This window comes from Equus przewalskii, chromosome 10 (assembly GCF_037783145.1).
Source record: "Equus przewalskii isolate Varuska chromosome 10, EquPr2, whole genome shotgun sequence".
Lineage (NCBI taxonomy): Eukaryota > Metazoa > Chordata > Mammalia > Perissodactyla > Equidae > Equus > Equus przewalskii.
Genome location: NC_091840.1, coordinates 35,715,760 through 35,732,511, shown reverse-complemented (window position 1 = coordinate 35,732,511; position 16,752 = coordinate 35,715,760). Strand labels below are relative to the sequence as shown.

At 55.8% G+C, this 16,752-nt stretch overlaps 1 protein-coding gene and 1 long non-coding RNA gene across 2 annotated transcripts in view; one reads left to right on the top strand and one right to left on the bottom strand.

Annotated features, from left to right (window-relative positions):
* The window catches only part of LOC103554462 (uncharacterized), a 21,742-nt gene extending 12,979 nt beyond the window's left edge, over nucleotides 1-8,763 (bottom strand). Inside the window, exon 1 of the long non-coding RNA XR_011523460.1 lies at nucleotides 7,986-8,763. This is a non-coding gene — a long non-coding RNA (uncharacterized lncRNA). The remainder of the gene's footprint in view (nucleotides 1-7,985) is intronic.
* Nucleotides 7,906-16,752, top strand: CA4 (carbonic anhydrase 4). The gene is made up of 8 exons (XM_008525525.2): nucleotides 7,906-8,167; nucleotides 12,473-12,526; nucleotides 13,505-13,660; nucleotides 14,412-14,557; nucleotides 14,676-14,771; nucleotides 15,056-15,119; nucleotides 15,304-15,470; nucleotides 16,438-16,752. The coding sequence occupies exons 1-8, from the start codon at nucleotides 8,110-8,112 to the stop codon at nucleotides 16,630-16,632; spliced, it is 936 nt and encodes a 311-aa protein (XP_008523747.1). The 5' UTR covers nucleotides 7,906-8,109; the 3' UTR covers nucleotides 16,633-16,752.

Sequence of the window (16,752 nt, the reverse complement as noted above, 5' to 3'; positions counted from 1 at the left end):
TCGGGTCCAGATTTTTGTCCCTGAGGGTGAGTAGTGAAGAAGTTGCCCAGTGAGTTCAGCGTGATCTTAAAGGTGATGATGATGGGAAGTGTGAAGAAGCCAGATATAGGCCCTCAGAGCAGAAACTAGCTCAGAACAGAGGGCCCGGAAGGCACAATGAACAGCCAAATGACCACACCTGTGCATTCTACCAAGCACTGGGAGAGCTTTGTGGCACCTCGGCTCCCATTGTGCCCTTGTGCAATCTTCCAGGTCCTCTGCCTCCGGCGTGCTGCACCTTCTTATCATCAGCCCCTGGGAACAGTGTGAGACCCGGAGGGAGACCAGACAGTAGAGGCGGAAGTCTGCAGAGCAGACCTGGCAGGTACTATCCAGGACATTCCAGGCCAGCCGAGCCTGTGACTAGCACCCAGTTGTGGTGCCCAGCACTGCCAGACAAGGCTCCCAGAAGCTGCCCCAGGTGGCCACAGTGCTCAGGTTGGACGCCGTGCGACACAGAGTGGGCTGTCAAGCAGCGCTGCAAGGAGCTGGCGGTGCTCCACAGGCCCAGGCACTGACTGCACCTGGAGCTTTGCCAGGCTGCGTGAGAGGCCTCCAAGGGCAGGGATGGCTGCAGCGCGGCAAGAGTTTCAAGCAAGCGAGCATTTAACTTTTCCTGTGAGAAAGCAGAACCTGAGCCAGGTGAGAGCTCCACGAGGGGCTGATGGTCCACGGGTCATTCTGCAAGATGCCATTGCCCAGGGGTTTCCTGCCAACCCTGGGAGGGAAGAGGTCTAACCAGAAGACTGCACAGCACACACACACACACACACACACACACACACAGCATCTGCTACAAAATGAAAATGCAGAGCCCCTTGTTCAAAAATTGTTAAGAGGATCAAGACAGTGACAGGAGAACATTAAGCCAAGTGCCACCCCTCTGTGACTAGGCAAGTCCCACATCCACGAAACTGGCCCTGCCCCTACCTCTCCCACACAGGTCTCCCTAAACCTAACACTTCAGGCTTAACTTTGGGGCCCTTTACTATGGCAGAGGCACTGCCCCCCCCCCCACTGTCCTTGATTGCCAAAATAAGGGAGGAGGCAAGACAGATTGATCTAACCATACTACCTGTGCCCACACGTAGCCCTTATCAAGGGTGAGAGGTGAGCTATCTCTGCAGCCTTGCTAAATCTCAGCTTCTGTCTGCAGCTCTGACACTTCCATCCCTCCCCAGGGTGAGGGGGGGACCAGGGCCACACTGAAGGAAGCTTTAGAGTGGGGTCTTTAGGGGACTTGCTGACACATTCTGAATTGCTTGCCTCAGTTTCCCTTCTGATATCTAAGAGAGAGTATTTCAGAGGTTAAATGAGATTGCACACGCTACTAGGGTCTGAGAAGTCTCCTGAAGGGGGCTGTCAAAAACAAGAAAACAAGGACTGGCCCCACGGCCAAGTGGTTAAGTTCATGCACTCTGCCTCAGCGGCCCGGGGTTCGCCAGTCCAGATCCTGGGCACGGACCTACACACCGCTCATCAAGCCATGCTGTGGCAAGTGTTCCACATAGAAGAACTAGAATGACTTGCAGCTAGGATATACAACTATATACCGCAGCTTTGGGGAGAAAAAAAAAAGAGGAAGATTGGCAACAGATGTTAGCTCAGGGCCAATCTCCCTCACCAAACAACAACAACAACAACAAGAAAACAGGCCCAAAATGGAGTCACTTATGCTAAGCCCCACATCACCAAATGGAGACTTAATTACAGCTTCGGCTCTCCCATAAATGGAACCTTAGACCAATCAGGAGCCGCTTAATCAGCACTAGTTAGGTAATCTGTCTGATAAACCCCTGCCATCCCCTAACGGAAAATGACCTTGCCATAACCAATCCGCTGTTTTGTCCAGTATAATTTCTGCCTATAAAAGTCTTTAATTTTGGACAGCTCCTTGGAGCTCCCTTCTATCTGATGGATTGGATGCTGCCCAGTTCAAGAATTCAAGAATCGTTTAATAAAGCCAATAAGATCTGTAAAATTTATTTAGTTGAATTTTGTTTTTTAACGGGGCTAAAATTCTGGGTATCAAGTATGGGGTGGACCTAAAGGGTTGTTTTTCAACTCACTGAATGCTATTTGATTGCCGTTAAATGCTGCCCTCCCCACAACTGAAAAAGAAACAAGAGGGAAGGACAGACTGATCTATAGCGGGGGGAGAAACTTCCCAACTGTGAAAAGCCCTGAACTGTTGGAAGAGCACGGACAGCAGAGGGCGCCATTGTTGAGCAAACACACTTGCGGGGCCGGAGGCGAAGAGGGGGGGGCGCCCACTGGCGCACATTTTTTCTCACACCCTCTCGACCTTCAAATCTACACAGAAACATCCCCCACCCCCAACACACATATTCCCTACCTTATAGGCACATCAGAGGTCAAAAAGTTAGAACTCAGGCTCAGTTCTCCAACTGGCTTCTCAGGGTCCCTTTGGAGGGTGTCCCTCACAAATCTTTTGCCTTAACCCCTACCCCACCTCCAAACTATTGTCATGAACGATGGTAGTCCTTCTCAATGAGGAGCTGGGGAGAGGAACTCGGACCCCTGGTTTCCTTCCCCAGCCTGTGGCCCTGCCCCTCCAGTGGGAAGATGTTCCCAACAGTGTTATTTACAATGGCAAGTAAGCTGATGACACAACCTGGGTACACTGTGGAATCAGAAAATGACAGTTGCAAAGGCGATGAGGTAACATGGATTCATGTTTATATTGAAATGTCAAGGTTAGAAAGTAGGACACTAAGTAGTTCCCTGTCAACAGTCTTTTGCATGTAAATAAAGATTGAAAGGGAAGATGGAAAAATCAAACAGAAGGATTAAGGCGGAGTGGGTAGTTATTTTCTTTAAAAAGGTGTTTTTCTTAAAAATATGTCAAATTGTAAAATGGTTACTTCTGGGAGATAAGGTTATTGGTGACTTTTTCCCCTGTTTCTTTCCAAATATTCTACAATGAGTAGATATTATGTGGATAATGAGAGAAAAAGAAATCCACACACGCCCCCCTGAAAGAGCCTGTTGTCTTCCTGTTGCCACAGCAGGAATGGAGGGGCTGTTCCCTTTGCCCCCAGGGCTGCCTATGTAGCTCTTCTCTTTCTCTCCCTACCTGGTTCTACTCTCTTCACCCTCTGGAGAGGTCCTTCCACTACAAACCCGGAACGTAAATGCAGACACTTGGAAAATCCAAAGAAGCTCTGTGCCAGCCTCTTGCTGGTGTGAGCCTGGGGTGGGAGGAGACAGCCATGGGCAAGTTTTCCTGAGCTCTCTGCAGGGCTGGAACAGAACATATGTCGTCTCCATTGCTGGATTATTCTACGCTCCTTACTGCTGTTATTATTTCAAAATGTTCAGGGGCAGAACTTTCTGCCACCCCCTCTTCTAAGGAGGCCCCTGTCCTACCCCATGACAGCCTCCAGCTCTCTCTGTTCCCCTCTTCCTGCTCCCCCAGGATTATCTCTACAGACCAGAGAAATAGGATAGGCGTGAAGACGGGGGAAGAGGACTGCAGCTTCCACAGATGCTGGCAGGAAAGGAGTTTTCTTGTCTCTGCTAGAGTATGACAGAGATCCAGGCTGGGGAGCGGTGAGCCCAGGCTATTGATTAAACCTTGTTCCGCATGTGCGTTTAATCTCAACATCCAGGGACACAAAAGCTGGCGTCCCTGCAGACATTTCCCTGAATCATCTACTAATCGGAGGAGACTCTGGGGGTGCAGAAAGCAAGGGGAGATGGAGGCTGAGAGTCCCACTGGGAAGGAGATGAGATGGCATGAAACAGCACGATGGGGGCAGGAGACCAGGGTTCAAATCCCGGCTCTGCTCTCTCCTTGCTGGGAAACTTGGGTGAGTCATTGCCCTCTCTGAGCCTCGGTTTCCTCTTCTGTAACGCAAAGAAGTAGTTGAGGATCCTTGTCCCTTTCTAAGGCTGAGTGACCTTCTCTGAGGACGTGTCCTGGCCTATAAAATCAGGATCTTGATATTTACCCCCGATCAAAGGAAAGATCAGTCCAACCTTCTAATCCCAGCAAACAAATCCCTCTCCAGTCTAATCTCCACAAACAAGTCCCATCACCCTGGTGCCAGATCCCTCTCTAGTCTCATTTCTCAGCACTCTCACCTCTCACTGCGTGCTCCTAGCCACCCCACCTCTGCGCCTTTTCTCATTCTGCTTCCTTTGTCTGGATTTCTCTTCCCTTTTGGGGTTAACATCTACTTGTCCTCTAATATTCAGCTTGGCTCTCATTTCCTCCAGGAAGCCTTCCCCCATTCCCCACTCACTGCCTGGGTTAGGTGCTACTCCTCTGGGTTCCCGTAATATCATGGGCATGTGTCGTTGTTGCCCTTAAGAGCTGGTAATGACAGCTGAAGTTTACTGAGCACTTACTAAGTGCGTGGACCTCTACCAGGCCCTTTCCCCAGCATCACCTAGTTGAACCCTAACCATACTCATGTGAGGGAGATGCTGCCTTTAGGCTCGTTTTCCTGAATCAGGACACTGAGCCTGAGGGAGTGGAGGGTCAGAGTTGGGGTTGGAATGTGGACCCAGGGCAGTGCTGCCCCAAAGCCTGGGCTCAGCTTCTGCCTACCATCTGTCTGCCCACCTCACCCCCGAACATAAGGCACAGGAGCTTTCTGTTTAGGGGTCTGTACCAGGCCTTCCTCTGACCTGTGAACACCAGGAGCGCAGCGTCTTGCTCCCTCGTGCCTCCACCCCACGCCAACCAGAGTCCCAGGAGGAGCTGAATCTGAACCTCACATTTTTGGGTCCACACAGTTGGGGCTTCCCTCCTTGCCCCGCGGCCTTTCTCACATCTCCCTGGGCCTTGGGAGTCCAGGAAGAGCCCAAAAGGGCCAGGGACTCTCCCTGGGTCTACCCTAGTGTCCCCTCCCAGCCAATGTCACAGCCACACCTGCCTAGGATCAAGCTTAATCCAGGTAAGGGGACCTCCACCTAGGGTCATGGTGACACATGCTAACGTGCCCAGGCCCCAGCCAGCTCCCCTCAGTCTTTATCCCACTGAATTCTCACAGCAACCTACGAGGAACACAGGGATATGACTTTCATCTCACAGATGAGGGAAAGCGAGGCTTGGCTGACATCACAGAGCAAGTGGGTGCAGCCAGAAGGGACCCTAGGGTTGTCTGACCTCAAAGCCCTTTATCTTTCTCACTGCCTCCCTCCTGTTCTAGACGAAGGCCATTCGTGTGAAAATCCACAGAAGATGAGAGCTGTGATTCACCTCTGGGTTCCCGTAATATCATGGGCATGTGTCGTTGTTGCCCTTAAGAGCTGGTAATGACAGCTGAAGTTTACTGAGCACTTACTAAGTGCGTGGACCTCTACCAGGCCCTTTCCCCAGCATCACCTAGTTGAACCCTAACCATACTCATGTGAGGGAGATGCTGCCTTTAGGCTCGTTTTCCTGAATCAGGACACTGAGCCTGAGGGAGTGGAGGGTCAGAGTTGGGGTTGGAATGTGGGCCGGTGGCTACACCCAGGCACCGTGAGGCTGATTGTGAAAGCCTGGGCTGGGCAGGCCCAGCTCACAGCAGGGTCCCAATAACCCTATATTGGTAGAGGGCAGCAGGGCAGGGGTTGTCAGCTCCACTTTACACAGGAGGATGTTGCGATCAGAGAAGAGTAGGAAAGCTGCCCAAAGTCAGCCCTGAGTCAGAGGAAGAGAAGGGACTTGAAGGCAGGATGCTTGGGGCTTCTATACAGAGTAAGAGGAAGGAGACCGCAGCAGGCGGCTGGGCCTGGGTTGGCAGCTTTATGGGCCCTATGAGTCACGGAGACATGTCCGGGCCCATCCCTGCTCTAATGATCCCACTTTAACTAGGTAGGGCCTTAACCCCTCTGAGGAAGCTGGGCCCAGGGTGGCCTAGACAGTGACAGGTGACTAGTTTATGGCAGGCCAGGACAGGGGTCCTGGCTAGGAGATAAGGCTGGGAATGTTAAGACCAGGAGTGGGGGGCCTCCCGCCACCAAGTATAATCTTGGAGTCAGAGATGGTGGATAAGGCAGGAGCCACCCCCTGACCTCCCACATCCCAAATGTGCAGCCTCTGTGGTGCCCATGATTAAGACACATTCACAAGGAAGTTCCCATCCTTAACCTCCTCCCCAGCCCCATGTCTCAGAGGGGACACCCCACTGGGGCCTGGTTCTCAGGCCCCCATCTTGCTGGCCCCAAAACATACTGGGGGGGGCAATGACTGGAGAGGAGCAGATTACCTAGGGGACAGCTTCCCTTCCCACATTCCTCTCCCCTGGGGGGCCCCAATGTAATGGACTTTGAAGAGGGTCCAAAGGTCACGATCAAAAGCCCCTTAACCCCACCAAAGGATTCCAAGGCACTCTCCTGCCCGTCAGGCACCTGGCCTGGGGTCCCAGGGATGCCCTGAAGTAGCTTCATTGCCAGGAAGATGCTTCCTCCCAGCCCCATTATTCAGTCCTGAAAGATATATTTTTACAGCCCTGTGAACACTAATCCACCCCCCCCCCCCCCGAAAAGGCCCCAGGGTGTGGCATTCCTGCCCTGTCATAGTCGCAGGCTGGTGATTAAATTCTAAAGCAGGTAGACAATAGGGTCCTAAGCCTGATGTGGAAGCCCCCTCCCCTCCCACCTCTCTGTAGGATCAAAGCTGCTCCTTGAGGCTGTGTGATCCTGGGCCAGGAGGTGGGGTGAGGGGAGGAGTCAGCCAGGACTCTAACCAAGGAGGAAGCCCCTTTGCCTGGAAAGTTCTGGGGGAGGCAAGCCCGCATCAGAGGTCCCCAGCCTCAGTTCAAAGGCTGGTGCGGACTGAGAGGTTGGCAGCGGATGGGGAAGCGACTAGGCCAGAAAACCGGGGCTTCCTGTTGATGGAGGGGGCTCAGAACTGCTGCCGAGTTCCCTGCCCCTCTTCCCCACCGAAGTCTGAGCTTCCCCAACTCCCCAGGAAGCCCCCAATGCATGTAGGAGGCCCAATACCTAGAGCCGTGAAGGAGCCTAGAGGCGCTGCAACAGGGGGCCCTCAGTCAGGAGAAGGGCTCCCCTCCTGAGAGGCAGCCTCTGCTCTCGGGGACCCCCAGCCCCTTTTCCCCAAATGCTAGGGCGTCCTTCAAGGAAAACTTCCTTCCCCTGGACTCCTCCGAAGATCCTGGCAGATGAGAAAACTAGGAGTCCATTCAGACCGGAGTCTCCTCTCTTCCCATCTCATCTCAGGGGTCTGGGGATGCTCAACAAGACCCGGCCCCACCTCTCTGACCCCATAAGTTTCTCTCTCACTGAGCGGCGTTGCAATCCATGTCTCAATTCTGCCCCCTCAGGCCCCCTTGCTCTGGCCATCAGGTAAACACTCACACAACAATTTAGGGGCGTCTTCTCTCTGTGTTGGAAGAAGGGTCTTTGATCTGCCTAGAAATTAAGTTTGGAGCAGTCTGGGAGGAAGCAGAAAAAGAAATGAGAACCAGAGAATCAGCGACCTTTGCCTGAGAAAGAGAAGCAAGCCCTCCTTCTGGGGACACCCGACTCAACAAATACCATCGCGCATCCCTCAACACTATCATCCCTCTGAGGCTATCTCCGCCCGCCTAGCCCCCAACCCAAGCCCGTCCAAGGCATCCGCAGGCTGCTCCGGAGGCCAGAGGGCTGCGCAGTGGTCCGCGCCAAAACGATAGAAATCAGGACTCTGGGGCACCCACCCTTGTGTAGATCAAGGACCTTGCAATGTCGCTACCCAGTTCCCAAACCGCAGACCTGGTGTGAGATGGGGGAGGAGAGAGAGGGGAGGGCAAAGCCTCTGAACGAAAGGGACGCGGAGCCGGTGAGGGGGCCTCGCGCTTAATTAAGCAAAAGGTGGCCGGGTAAGCAGCGGAGCAGGGGGGAGGGCAAGGTGGGGAGCGGAGGATTTCAGATCAGGGACAGGACGAGAGGAGGGGAGGCTCCGCCAGGGGGAGGAGCCGCTACTCGCGTACCGCTGTCGGGGCTCCCTCCCGTCCCGGCTCCGCTATAAAATCCCGGCCGGCATGATCGTGGCATCCTCGGCGGCCTCCTCCGTGCGCGACCCCTGGCTTGGCGACGTCTTTGCTGCTGCGCAGAATGTGGCTGCTGCTTGCGCTCCTGGTTCTCACCACCGCCCGGCCTCTGGCCAGCGCAGGTGAACGCCGGGGCTTGGACCCTGATGCCCCTCAGGTGGACCGCTCTGCGACCCCCGCCGCGGCTGCACCCGCGGGCGGCCGGTGCGCACCGGCTGCGCGTTCGTCCGCGGGTTGCGTGTGCGCCCGCAGCAGCTAGGGTGCGGGCGGACCGGGCGTGCGCAGCTTGTGTGCACACGTGCAGGTGTGGGGAGAGTGTGTGCACTCGTCGTCCCGCAGCCGTTGGCGAGGTGATTGTGCAAGTCAGTGATAAGGATGCTTCTCTGATCTGCCACGACGCACGCGTCCGTTTTTCGCCGTTTCTGGAGTTTTACACCGTGTCTGGTCCTCCTCAGTCTGTGCGTGGTCGCTGTCCATCCCGCTGGGGCTCAATGCTGGGCGGCTGCTCCCGGCCTAGACCAAAGGCACAAATTGGGTATGGTGGGGCTCTGGCATCCCGGCTTCCCACCCTGGCTTCCTTGTCCCCGGAGGCCGCCAGCCCTTTTCCCCGCTCCAGCCCCCAGGGCTGTAGTGGGAGCCTGGCGGGGGGCACCCGAAGCCCCGAGGTCCCGGCCAAGCCGGTCTTTCCGGCCAGATTTTTCGTTTAAAGGTTAATGGTGTGGCGAGCTCTTAATTATTCGCTTAGGTAGGAAGTGGCAGGGAGGCGTGTTAATATTTGATAAGGAGCTGAAGGCGCTTCCAGAGGCTGGGCACAGGGATCCGGAGGCACCTTCTCTGCGACACTACAGGTGACCATCTCCTTCGCAGGAAGCCCCTATCTGCCAGTCCCCAGCTCAGCGACCCCTCGGATGGTCCTTGGGGTCCACCGGGCCAAAGCTCTTTGCCAAAGTTAGATGATGCTCGTCCCTTGGAGCTGTGGAATGAGGGGTATGGGTGCCCTCAGCAGCAGAGGAGGCCAGAGTGTGTGCTCATTGCTGCGGGGGACAAGGGGCATCTGGCAGCAACTCCCAGGCCCTTTCCTAGGAAGGGAGGAAAGAGAAAAGGCAGGATGTGAAAAATTTTATTTGCAGGGCTGGACATTTGAAACCTACTTAAGCCACTGTGCTTAGTAGAACGAGGAATGCTTTGCAGTTAATTCAGTTGCTTTGTAGCTGTGTGGCCTTGGGGAAGTCACGTAACTTCAGTTTTCTCACTTACAAAACAGGCATAGTACTTCTGACTTCAGGTATTGCTTTAAGGATTCCAAGATAGTGGGTGTAAGTGCTTGGTGTGGGGACCATGTAGCACATGGCAGGCACTCCATTTGGGATGGCTATGACGGCTCTACCACTGGCCTGGGGCCAGCTGGCTGGAAGTCTCTCAGTCGCCCCCTCTCACACAAGCTGTGTTCCCCTGAGGCGTTGAGGCTTGCTGCTGACAGGGAGCTGATGTGGGAACTAACTGCCTTCCTCCACCCATTGCATCCCCTAGGCAACCTGAGGCTGGAGAGCGACCAGGCTGCGTGCACATCAAAGTCCCCAGGGCATCTGCTGCCAGGGAGGGAGCAGTTGGGAGAGGATATTAGGCCCCTCCAGAGTCCCAAACGCCTGGCCAGGAATTGCTGAGACTTTGCCCAGGACATAGTTGGGTTTTGCTAAGCTGGTTTTCAGGATTCCTCCCTCCTCTCGGAGTGGGAGTGTAGGGTGAGCAAGGTTCATCAGAGAGAGCTTCTTCAGTCATCTCTAAAGAAGGGGGTGGGGTGGTGGGTAAGCCAGGGGTAGGGGACAGTGGCTGGGTGACTGGCAGTGGTTGTTAGGTCTCTCACTACGTCTCTGATCAGGGCCGGGGGAGTAGGTGGAACCCACAGCTCAGAGCCAAGACCTATGGGTGGCCCCTCTCCTCCCAGGTCCTCTTAGTGGTGGCCTGAGACAGTGCCAGAGCAGCCCTCTCGAACCTGAGCTGGTTTGTGATCCTGCCACCTCCTGCCTGAAAGCTGGCACACTACCCTCAGCCCTCTGACAGAGACATAACCCCTGACCTTGGCCTCATCAACATTATGTTTCCCTGGCTTTTGCCTCCTGAATGTGGTAGTTACAAGAGTGTTCAGCTAAGCAGGTCAAAAGTCTCTGTGATTAAGACAGTGGATTAGAGGTCACCATTGCAAACCCAGGAGCAGTAGCCCGAGGCAGGAGAAAACAAATTCCTGAGGCAAGCTCAGCCTAGACCAGATGGGCCCCTGGGAGGCTGAGAAGGGGTTCCACCCTTCAGAGCTGGCTGGCGTCCTTCAGAGCTGGCTCCGGAGGACTCTGGCTTAAACAAGGCTTCCCCTGGAATGTGACCCCCCCAGGGCCTCCAGTCCAGAGAAGGGGTCAGTTCAACCAAGGGGGCCACTTTTGCTTCAGGACAACTGAGAGGTGAAGACACGGCAAGATTACAACAAGGAGCCTTTTACCACCTTGTTGCAAATGACCTCTCATCCGTTATCTCCTCTCCTCGGGAACTGGCCCTGGGAGTTCAGAGGCTCTTCTTTCTGCCTGAGGAAGAATGTAGGGCTCAGGAAATTTTATGAATTCTCCTGTAGAGATTATGCAAGAGGCAGAGCCAGGACTGGCAGCCAGGTGAAAGGGCTCCAGCTTCAGAACTCTGCCCACCTGCAGAGAGGGGCCTGGATGGGGAGTGGCCCCTGCCCCTTGCCAGAGTTGCCCCACACGAGGGTCCTCAGAGGCAGCAACCTCCGGGGACAGCAGAGGATGTCCAGGGCAGGGGATGGCCTGTCATGGGGAAGATGCTGCAGGGCTGTCCATCCCTGAAGAGCTGTCCATCTGTGAAGAGGCTGTGCCAGAAGCATAGGCAAAGCACTGGATCTAGAGCTGGGAACCTCGGAAACCCAGGGTGGTTCTGAGGAGCCAGACTGAGAGAGTGGCTGATTTCCTCCTGGCCTAGAACCCCTCCTTCTTTCCCCTACCGAGAACCTGGCCCTCTCAAAGCTCTCTCCCCACCCTGTTCTATTCCAGGGACCCTAGAGGAGGAGTGGGGGGGGGGGCCGGATGTGCATAGAGCCCTCACAGGCTGAGCAGGAAGCTGTGCTTTTCTTAGGAATTTCCTCATCCCGGAATCCTTTCCAACTCACCCCATTTCTCTCCTCTCAGCCCCTCCTTGGTCTTGGCCAACTGCACAATGACATGAGGCCAGAGCGGGGAGGCAGGGGAAGGGAAAGACTCATCAGTCAGGGACTTCACTGAATTCCAAGCTGCCTGGAACGCTCTCTCCCATCTCTCGTGTAAACTTCCCACAGCCCAATGAGCTGGATGGTATTACATTTTACAGATGATAAAACCGAGGCTCAGAGCGATTAAGTAACTTGACCCTGAGTCCACCATGGTGGCCCAGCTAGAATTCCAGCTCTGGATCACATGCTTCGTCCATCCTGCTGGCACAGCCTTTTTTTTCATCGATAGAATTTAATTTTAGAACGGTTTTAGGTTTACAGAAAAATTGAGCAGCAAGCCCAGGGCTCTCGTGTGCCCCTCTGCCCCTGCATAGTGTCCCCTATTGTTAGCACCCTGCATTAGTGCAGTATGTTTGTGGTCCAGCCTTTTCTCAGAGACACCGGTTCTGCTGCCCTGAGGCAGAGCCAGGACTAGAACCCGATCTGTGTGGCCTCCAACACCAGAGCTGTGAGGTGGTAGGACACGGGGAGAAGCCTGGCTGCCTTCCTCCCTGCGGGGCTGTGAGCTGTAGCCAAGAATGGGCCTTAATAGCACAGAGGGTGTGATCCGGGGAGGGGCTAGCCTTATCTCCATCATCCCAGATCAACTCTGGGAAAGCAGCCAGGCTGAACCTGTCTCTATTGTCCCAGGAAGGGAGGCCAGGCCCTAATCTTCCTCCTCTTGTCACCAGAGCCTCCCTTCCAGGTTCGGGAGAGGGGATGAAGCGGGGCGTCTGATGAGCAATGGATGGGGAGTGTCCAGGCTAGGCCCTGGGGTAGAGCTGAGGGTCCCAGAGGGGCCCCCTCAAGGGCTGATCTTTTTTGCCTGGCCCTGACTGAGGAACAGTGACTCAGGTAAGATGACCAGTTGATCAGCCATGGGTCAGGGACACCCCGGGCCTGGCTGCTTTGACCACCTCCTTCTCCCATCCCTACATTTTCTTCTTAAGTCTCTTCCCCTGGACCCCCTGTCCCAGACCCCAGGAACGTTCTATCCCATCCCAAGGTGGGGCTCCAACTCCAGGGATAGTCCCCGGCTCTGACCCACTGTGACCCACATACACGCACATGCAAAGTTGCTTGTGTGCACGTGGTTCACATGCACTGGGAGTTGCAGGTGTGCATAGATACCCTGACACACATATGCACAAGCTTCACATCCCTCCTTTGTCTGCTCCAGAGTCACATTGGTGCTACGAGATTCAAGCTGAGGCCTCCAACCACACCTGCCAGGGTAAGCACAGCCAGCCCTGGGACAGACCTTTCTGCGTGGTGGGGGCAGTCCAGGTCAAAATGGAGACCCAGGGAGGATGGGAAGAATGAGGGGTGACGGTGGCCCCCCAGTCAGATATCAGCTCCTAACACATACACGCGCATGCATGCACACACTCCTGGTGATCGGGACAAGGACCGTAGAGTGACTAGTGACCTGCATCTTCCCTGGCACCTCCTGTCATGTCACTGAGAGGGAAGTCCTCTGTGAAATAAATCAGCAGCAGCATCAAAGGACGGGATACACTGCTCTTTCTCACAACAGTATGGAGAGTCGGTTCTGGCCTAGGGACTCCCCTGCAGGTGGACCTGGGAGGTCGCCCTTTGCACTTTTGATTCAAATGCTGACCAGTTTCCCTGCAGTTTGCTTTCTTCCTGCCTCGGCTAGGTTTGGTGACCAGATAGTGTTGCCCCACTCCCGAGCCCCGCCCAATGGGGTGTTGGAGTCATGAGGGTGTGGGGACCAGGTTCCTCCGGGGCTTTCTGCCCTGCCTCCCAGCCCTCAGATAATGCTTAGCGTCCTTCTATAAGCAGCTCTTCCAGGGGACTTCCCTCCGAGGCTTCCAGGCGCTCTCACTCACCTCCTTTGCCCTCAGGAAGCAGCTTGTCACCGCACTTCTCTTCCACAGCCCAGCACCATGAGGTCGCCCCTACCCCTGAGCCCATAGCCACCAAGGGGCCACCCTCTTTTCACCCTGGCCCACACCGCGGCCAGCTCTGCTGGCTTTGCAGTGTGTGTGTGTGAGTGTATCTGAGGAGGAGGGCCCAGGGAAGATGAGGGCAGAGCTCTGGGCAGAGCCTCCCTCAACACAGCCCGCCAGCTAGCCTGAGACCTTGCCGCACGTGAGCTGGGTGCTGGGGCCTGAGTTCAGTGCGGCAGAGGTGGCCACAGCCCGGTGCCAGTGGCCTCGGCCTCAGCTCGCTCCCTCTCCCTGCTCAGGGCCAAGCCTGTGGGGTGACGACTGCCAGAAGGACCGCCAGTCCCCCATCAACATCGACACCACCAAGGCCGAGGTGAACCTAGACCTGGGACCCTTCTCCTTCTCCGGCTATGACCAGAAGCAACAGTGGGATGTTGAAAACAATGGGCACTCAGGTGGGTCTCAGCAGGTGGATGGAGGACCTGGGGAGGAAGGGGCACCCAGTCCTGGGATGCCTGAGATCCCCAAGGACTGGGAGGGTGCACCGGGCCCGGGTCCACCTTTGCTGAGTAGAGGCTAAAAAGCCCGCAGTGCAGGAGGGGACCAGGCGGCGTGGCGCGGGCGCGGACCAGGAAGGGGCTTCAGGAAGGAAGGAACACTCTAGCAGTGTTTGCAATACTTTCATCAGATCAGTCTGGGGGTGGGGGAACGTTCTAAGAAGAAGGAACAATATGCGCAAAGGCATGGAGGCGTGAAACAGTGAAATAGTTTGGGTTTTCAGGGAAATGTGCATGGCTCCGTGTGGATGGAGGACAGACAGTAAAGCCCAGAGGGGCCAGAGCCAGCCCAGGGTCAGCCGAGCTGGGCCCAGGGGCAGGTCACCCAGGGCCAAGGAGTTTGGACATTCCCCTAAGGATGCCAGGGCGCCACAGAGTGGGTTGAAGCAGGGGAGGGACTGGGGCTGAGTTGCATGTTTGGGGAAGTGGAGGGTGTGCAGAGGGAGAGGCAGGCAGGGAGGCCAGTGAGGGGACCAGGGAAAAGCCTGGGGCTCTCCCACCCTATCCCGTCCCTTCAGGCCCAGGACTGTAGCCTTTGAAGGGTGGGAGGTAGGAGAGAAGGTCCTGCCTGGGTAGAGCTGGGATGAGGGGTCCGGCAGAGGCTAGGGGAGGTGGTTGAGAGGACTCTGCTCCCTCCTGTGCCCTCCAGTGGTAGTGTGGCTGGAGGACAAGCCCATAATTTCTGGAGGAGGACTGAACGCCCAGTACCGGGCCCAGCAGCTGCACCTGCATTGGTCCAACAAGATGGATAGAGGCTCAGAGCACACCTTCGATAGGCATCGCTTTGCCATGGAGGTGAGGGGCCTCTTCCCAGGTTGGTGCCTTGGCCGGGTTCTGGGCATAACTTCCTTGGGCAAGAGGGGCAGTCCAGCCCCCTCACAGTCTTCTCTCCATCCCTCTCACCCCCCACCAGATGCACGTAGTACATCAGAAACAGAATGGGACATCGAGGATCAAGACAAAGGCCGAGGACCCAGATGAGATTGCAGTGCTGGCCTTCATGGTGCAGGTAGGACCCCCACTCCCCCCAGGTCCCAGGGAACCAGGGTCTGAGGGGCTGCTTCTTAGCATCCAGAGACCTGGGGCTCCAGCAAGGCAGGAGGGAGCTGGGGAGGCCCCGATTTCTCCTGTTTCTCAATCACTTGTTTCTCCCCCGAGTGGGAAGCCTAGAGCCTCTAGGGCCTAAATCCCGGAAGCTACCTGCCCTCCCCCACCCCAGACCAGGAGAATGAACTGGTGGTCACCACTGGCTCCATAGAAGCCCCTCTCAAGCCCCCTTCCCTCCCATTCCAGGCTGGATCCAAGAATGATGGCTTCCAGCCCCTGGTGGAGGTGCTGTCTGAGATCCCCAAACCCGGTGAGTCAGGCTGACCAGGAAGGGGAGGCTGCAGGGATGAAAGGAGGCAGGAGATTTCCTCCGAGAATGGAAGCGAGTGGGGTGGCCCGGGCTCTGAGAGTGAGGTGCGTGAGGCAGGTATCAGAGCCTTGGAGGTGCCCCTCTTCCCCACCCCTCAACTGACAGTATCCGCTGTCCCCCTAAGAAATGAGAACCACGATGAAAGAGAGCATCAGCCTGTGGGACCTGCTCCCCCAGGAAGAGAAACTGAGGCACTACTTCCGCTACCTGGGCTCCCTCACCACGCCAGGCTGCCAGGAGAAGGTCGTCTGGACCGTGTTCAAGGAGCCCATTCAGCTTCATGAGGACCAGGTATCCAGGGCTCGGCCGAGGGTGCAGCCTCCCATGCCCGGCTCCTCAGAAACTGTCCCTCTGGGCTCCCCTGGAGGTCTCCTGGGCTGGGGTGGGGATGAGGCACCCCAGGGAGCTGAGGGCCATTGGTTGAATCCACAGACACTCCCTGGGAGAGACAGACTAGAAATGTCCTGGCTGTCCGATCCCTGGTTTGAGGGCTGGAGGGGAGGCCGTGGCAGGGGTGGTCAGAAAACGCTTCCAGGCTGCACCCTGAAAAGTATGTGGGTGTCAGTCAGCTGAGGGCAGGGAGCCAGGGTCCTGGGGAGAGGCACTAGCACAAGGGAGGACCTGGCACTGGCTAGGAGCAGCTGAGAGAGGTCAGTGTAGCCACAGTAGGAAAACAGTTCATTCATTCAGCAAGTGGTACTCGAGTCCCTATAATACACTAGGCTCTGGGGATACAGCAGTGAGCCAAAGGGCCCAAATCGCTGCTTTTGTGGAGCTTCCGTTCCATAACAGTGACTTTTAAAGTGTGGTCCCTGGACCAGTGGCATCAACACATCTGGGAACTTCCTAGATATTCTAATTCTTGGGCCTCACCCTAGTCCTACTGAATCAGAAACTCTAGGGGTGGGGCCCAGCAATCTGGGATCCAAAAGCCCACAAGGCCATGCTAACACACACTCGAGTTTGAGAGCCACTGTTCTCTTGTACTAGTGATGGTGGCAGGAATCATAGGCCCTCAGACCTGTGAGCTGTGAGTCCACTCGACTAGGGAAGGCTAATGGGAACCGAGCCCCCACCAATGCCAAGCACTTTACATCCCTTACTCTTTTTGTCTGCAGAAAAACCTGAGAGGTAGGGATTCTGAGCCTCTTCACTAATGAGGGCTCAGAGAGACAAGGTGACTGGCCTGGGGTCACACAGCAGGAAGTGCAGCTCCACCTGCTCCCCACCTCCCTGCTGAGCCCTGTCCCTTCCACAGATCCTTGCATTCTCCCAGAAGCTGTACTACGACAATGAGCAGAAACTGAGTATGACGGAAAACGTCAGGCCCCTGCAGGACCTGGGGCAGCGCCCGGTGTTCAAGTCCCAGGCCCCTGGACAGCTGCTGCCCTTGCCCTTGACAACCCTGCTGGCCCTCACACTCACCTGCCTGATGGCTGGCTTCCTCCAGTGATAGCTCACTTCTGGACACCTGACCTCTGATCTCAGCCCTTAAGGCCTTGGGCCTCTGTTCCTCAGGCTCCCCAGGTTGGACTGTAACGATGATTAAAATATGGGTATATTTTTTGAAAAA

Bases quoted from the DNA above. Each gene is read 5' to 3' on its own strand.
- CA4 (XM_008525525.2), top strand. From the start codon at position 8,110: ATGTGGCTGCTGCTTGCGCTCCTGGTTCTCACCACCGCCCGGCCTCTG. The intron at 8,168-12,472 runs GTGAACGCCGGG...TGTCTGCTCCAG, and splicing joins CCGGCCTCTGGCCAGCGCAG to AGTCACATTGGTGCTACGAG. The intron at 14,558-14,675 runs GTGAGGGGCCTC...ACCCCCCACCAG, and splicing joins GGCATCGCTTTGCCATGGAG to ATGCACGTAGTACATCAGAA.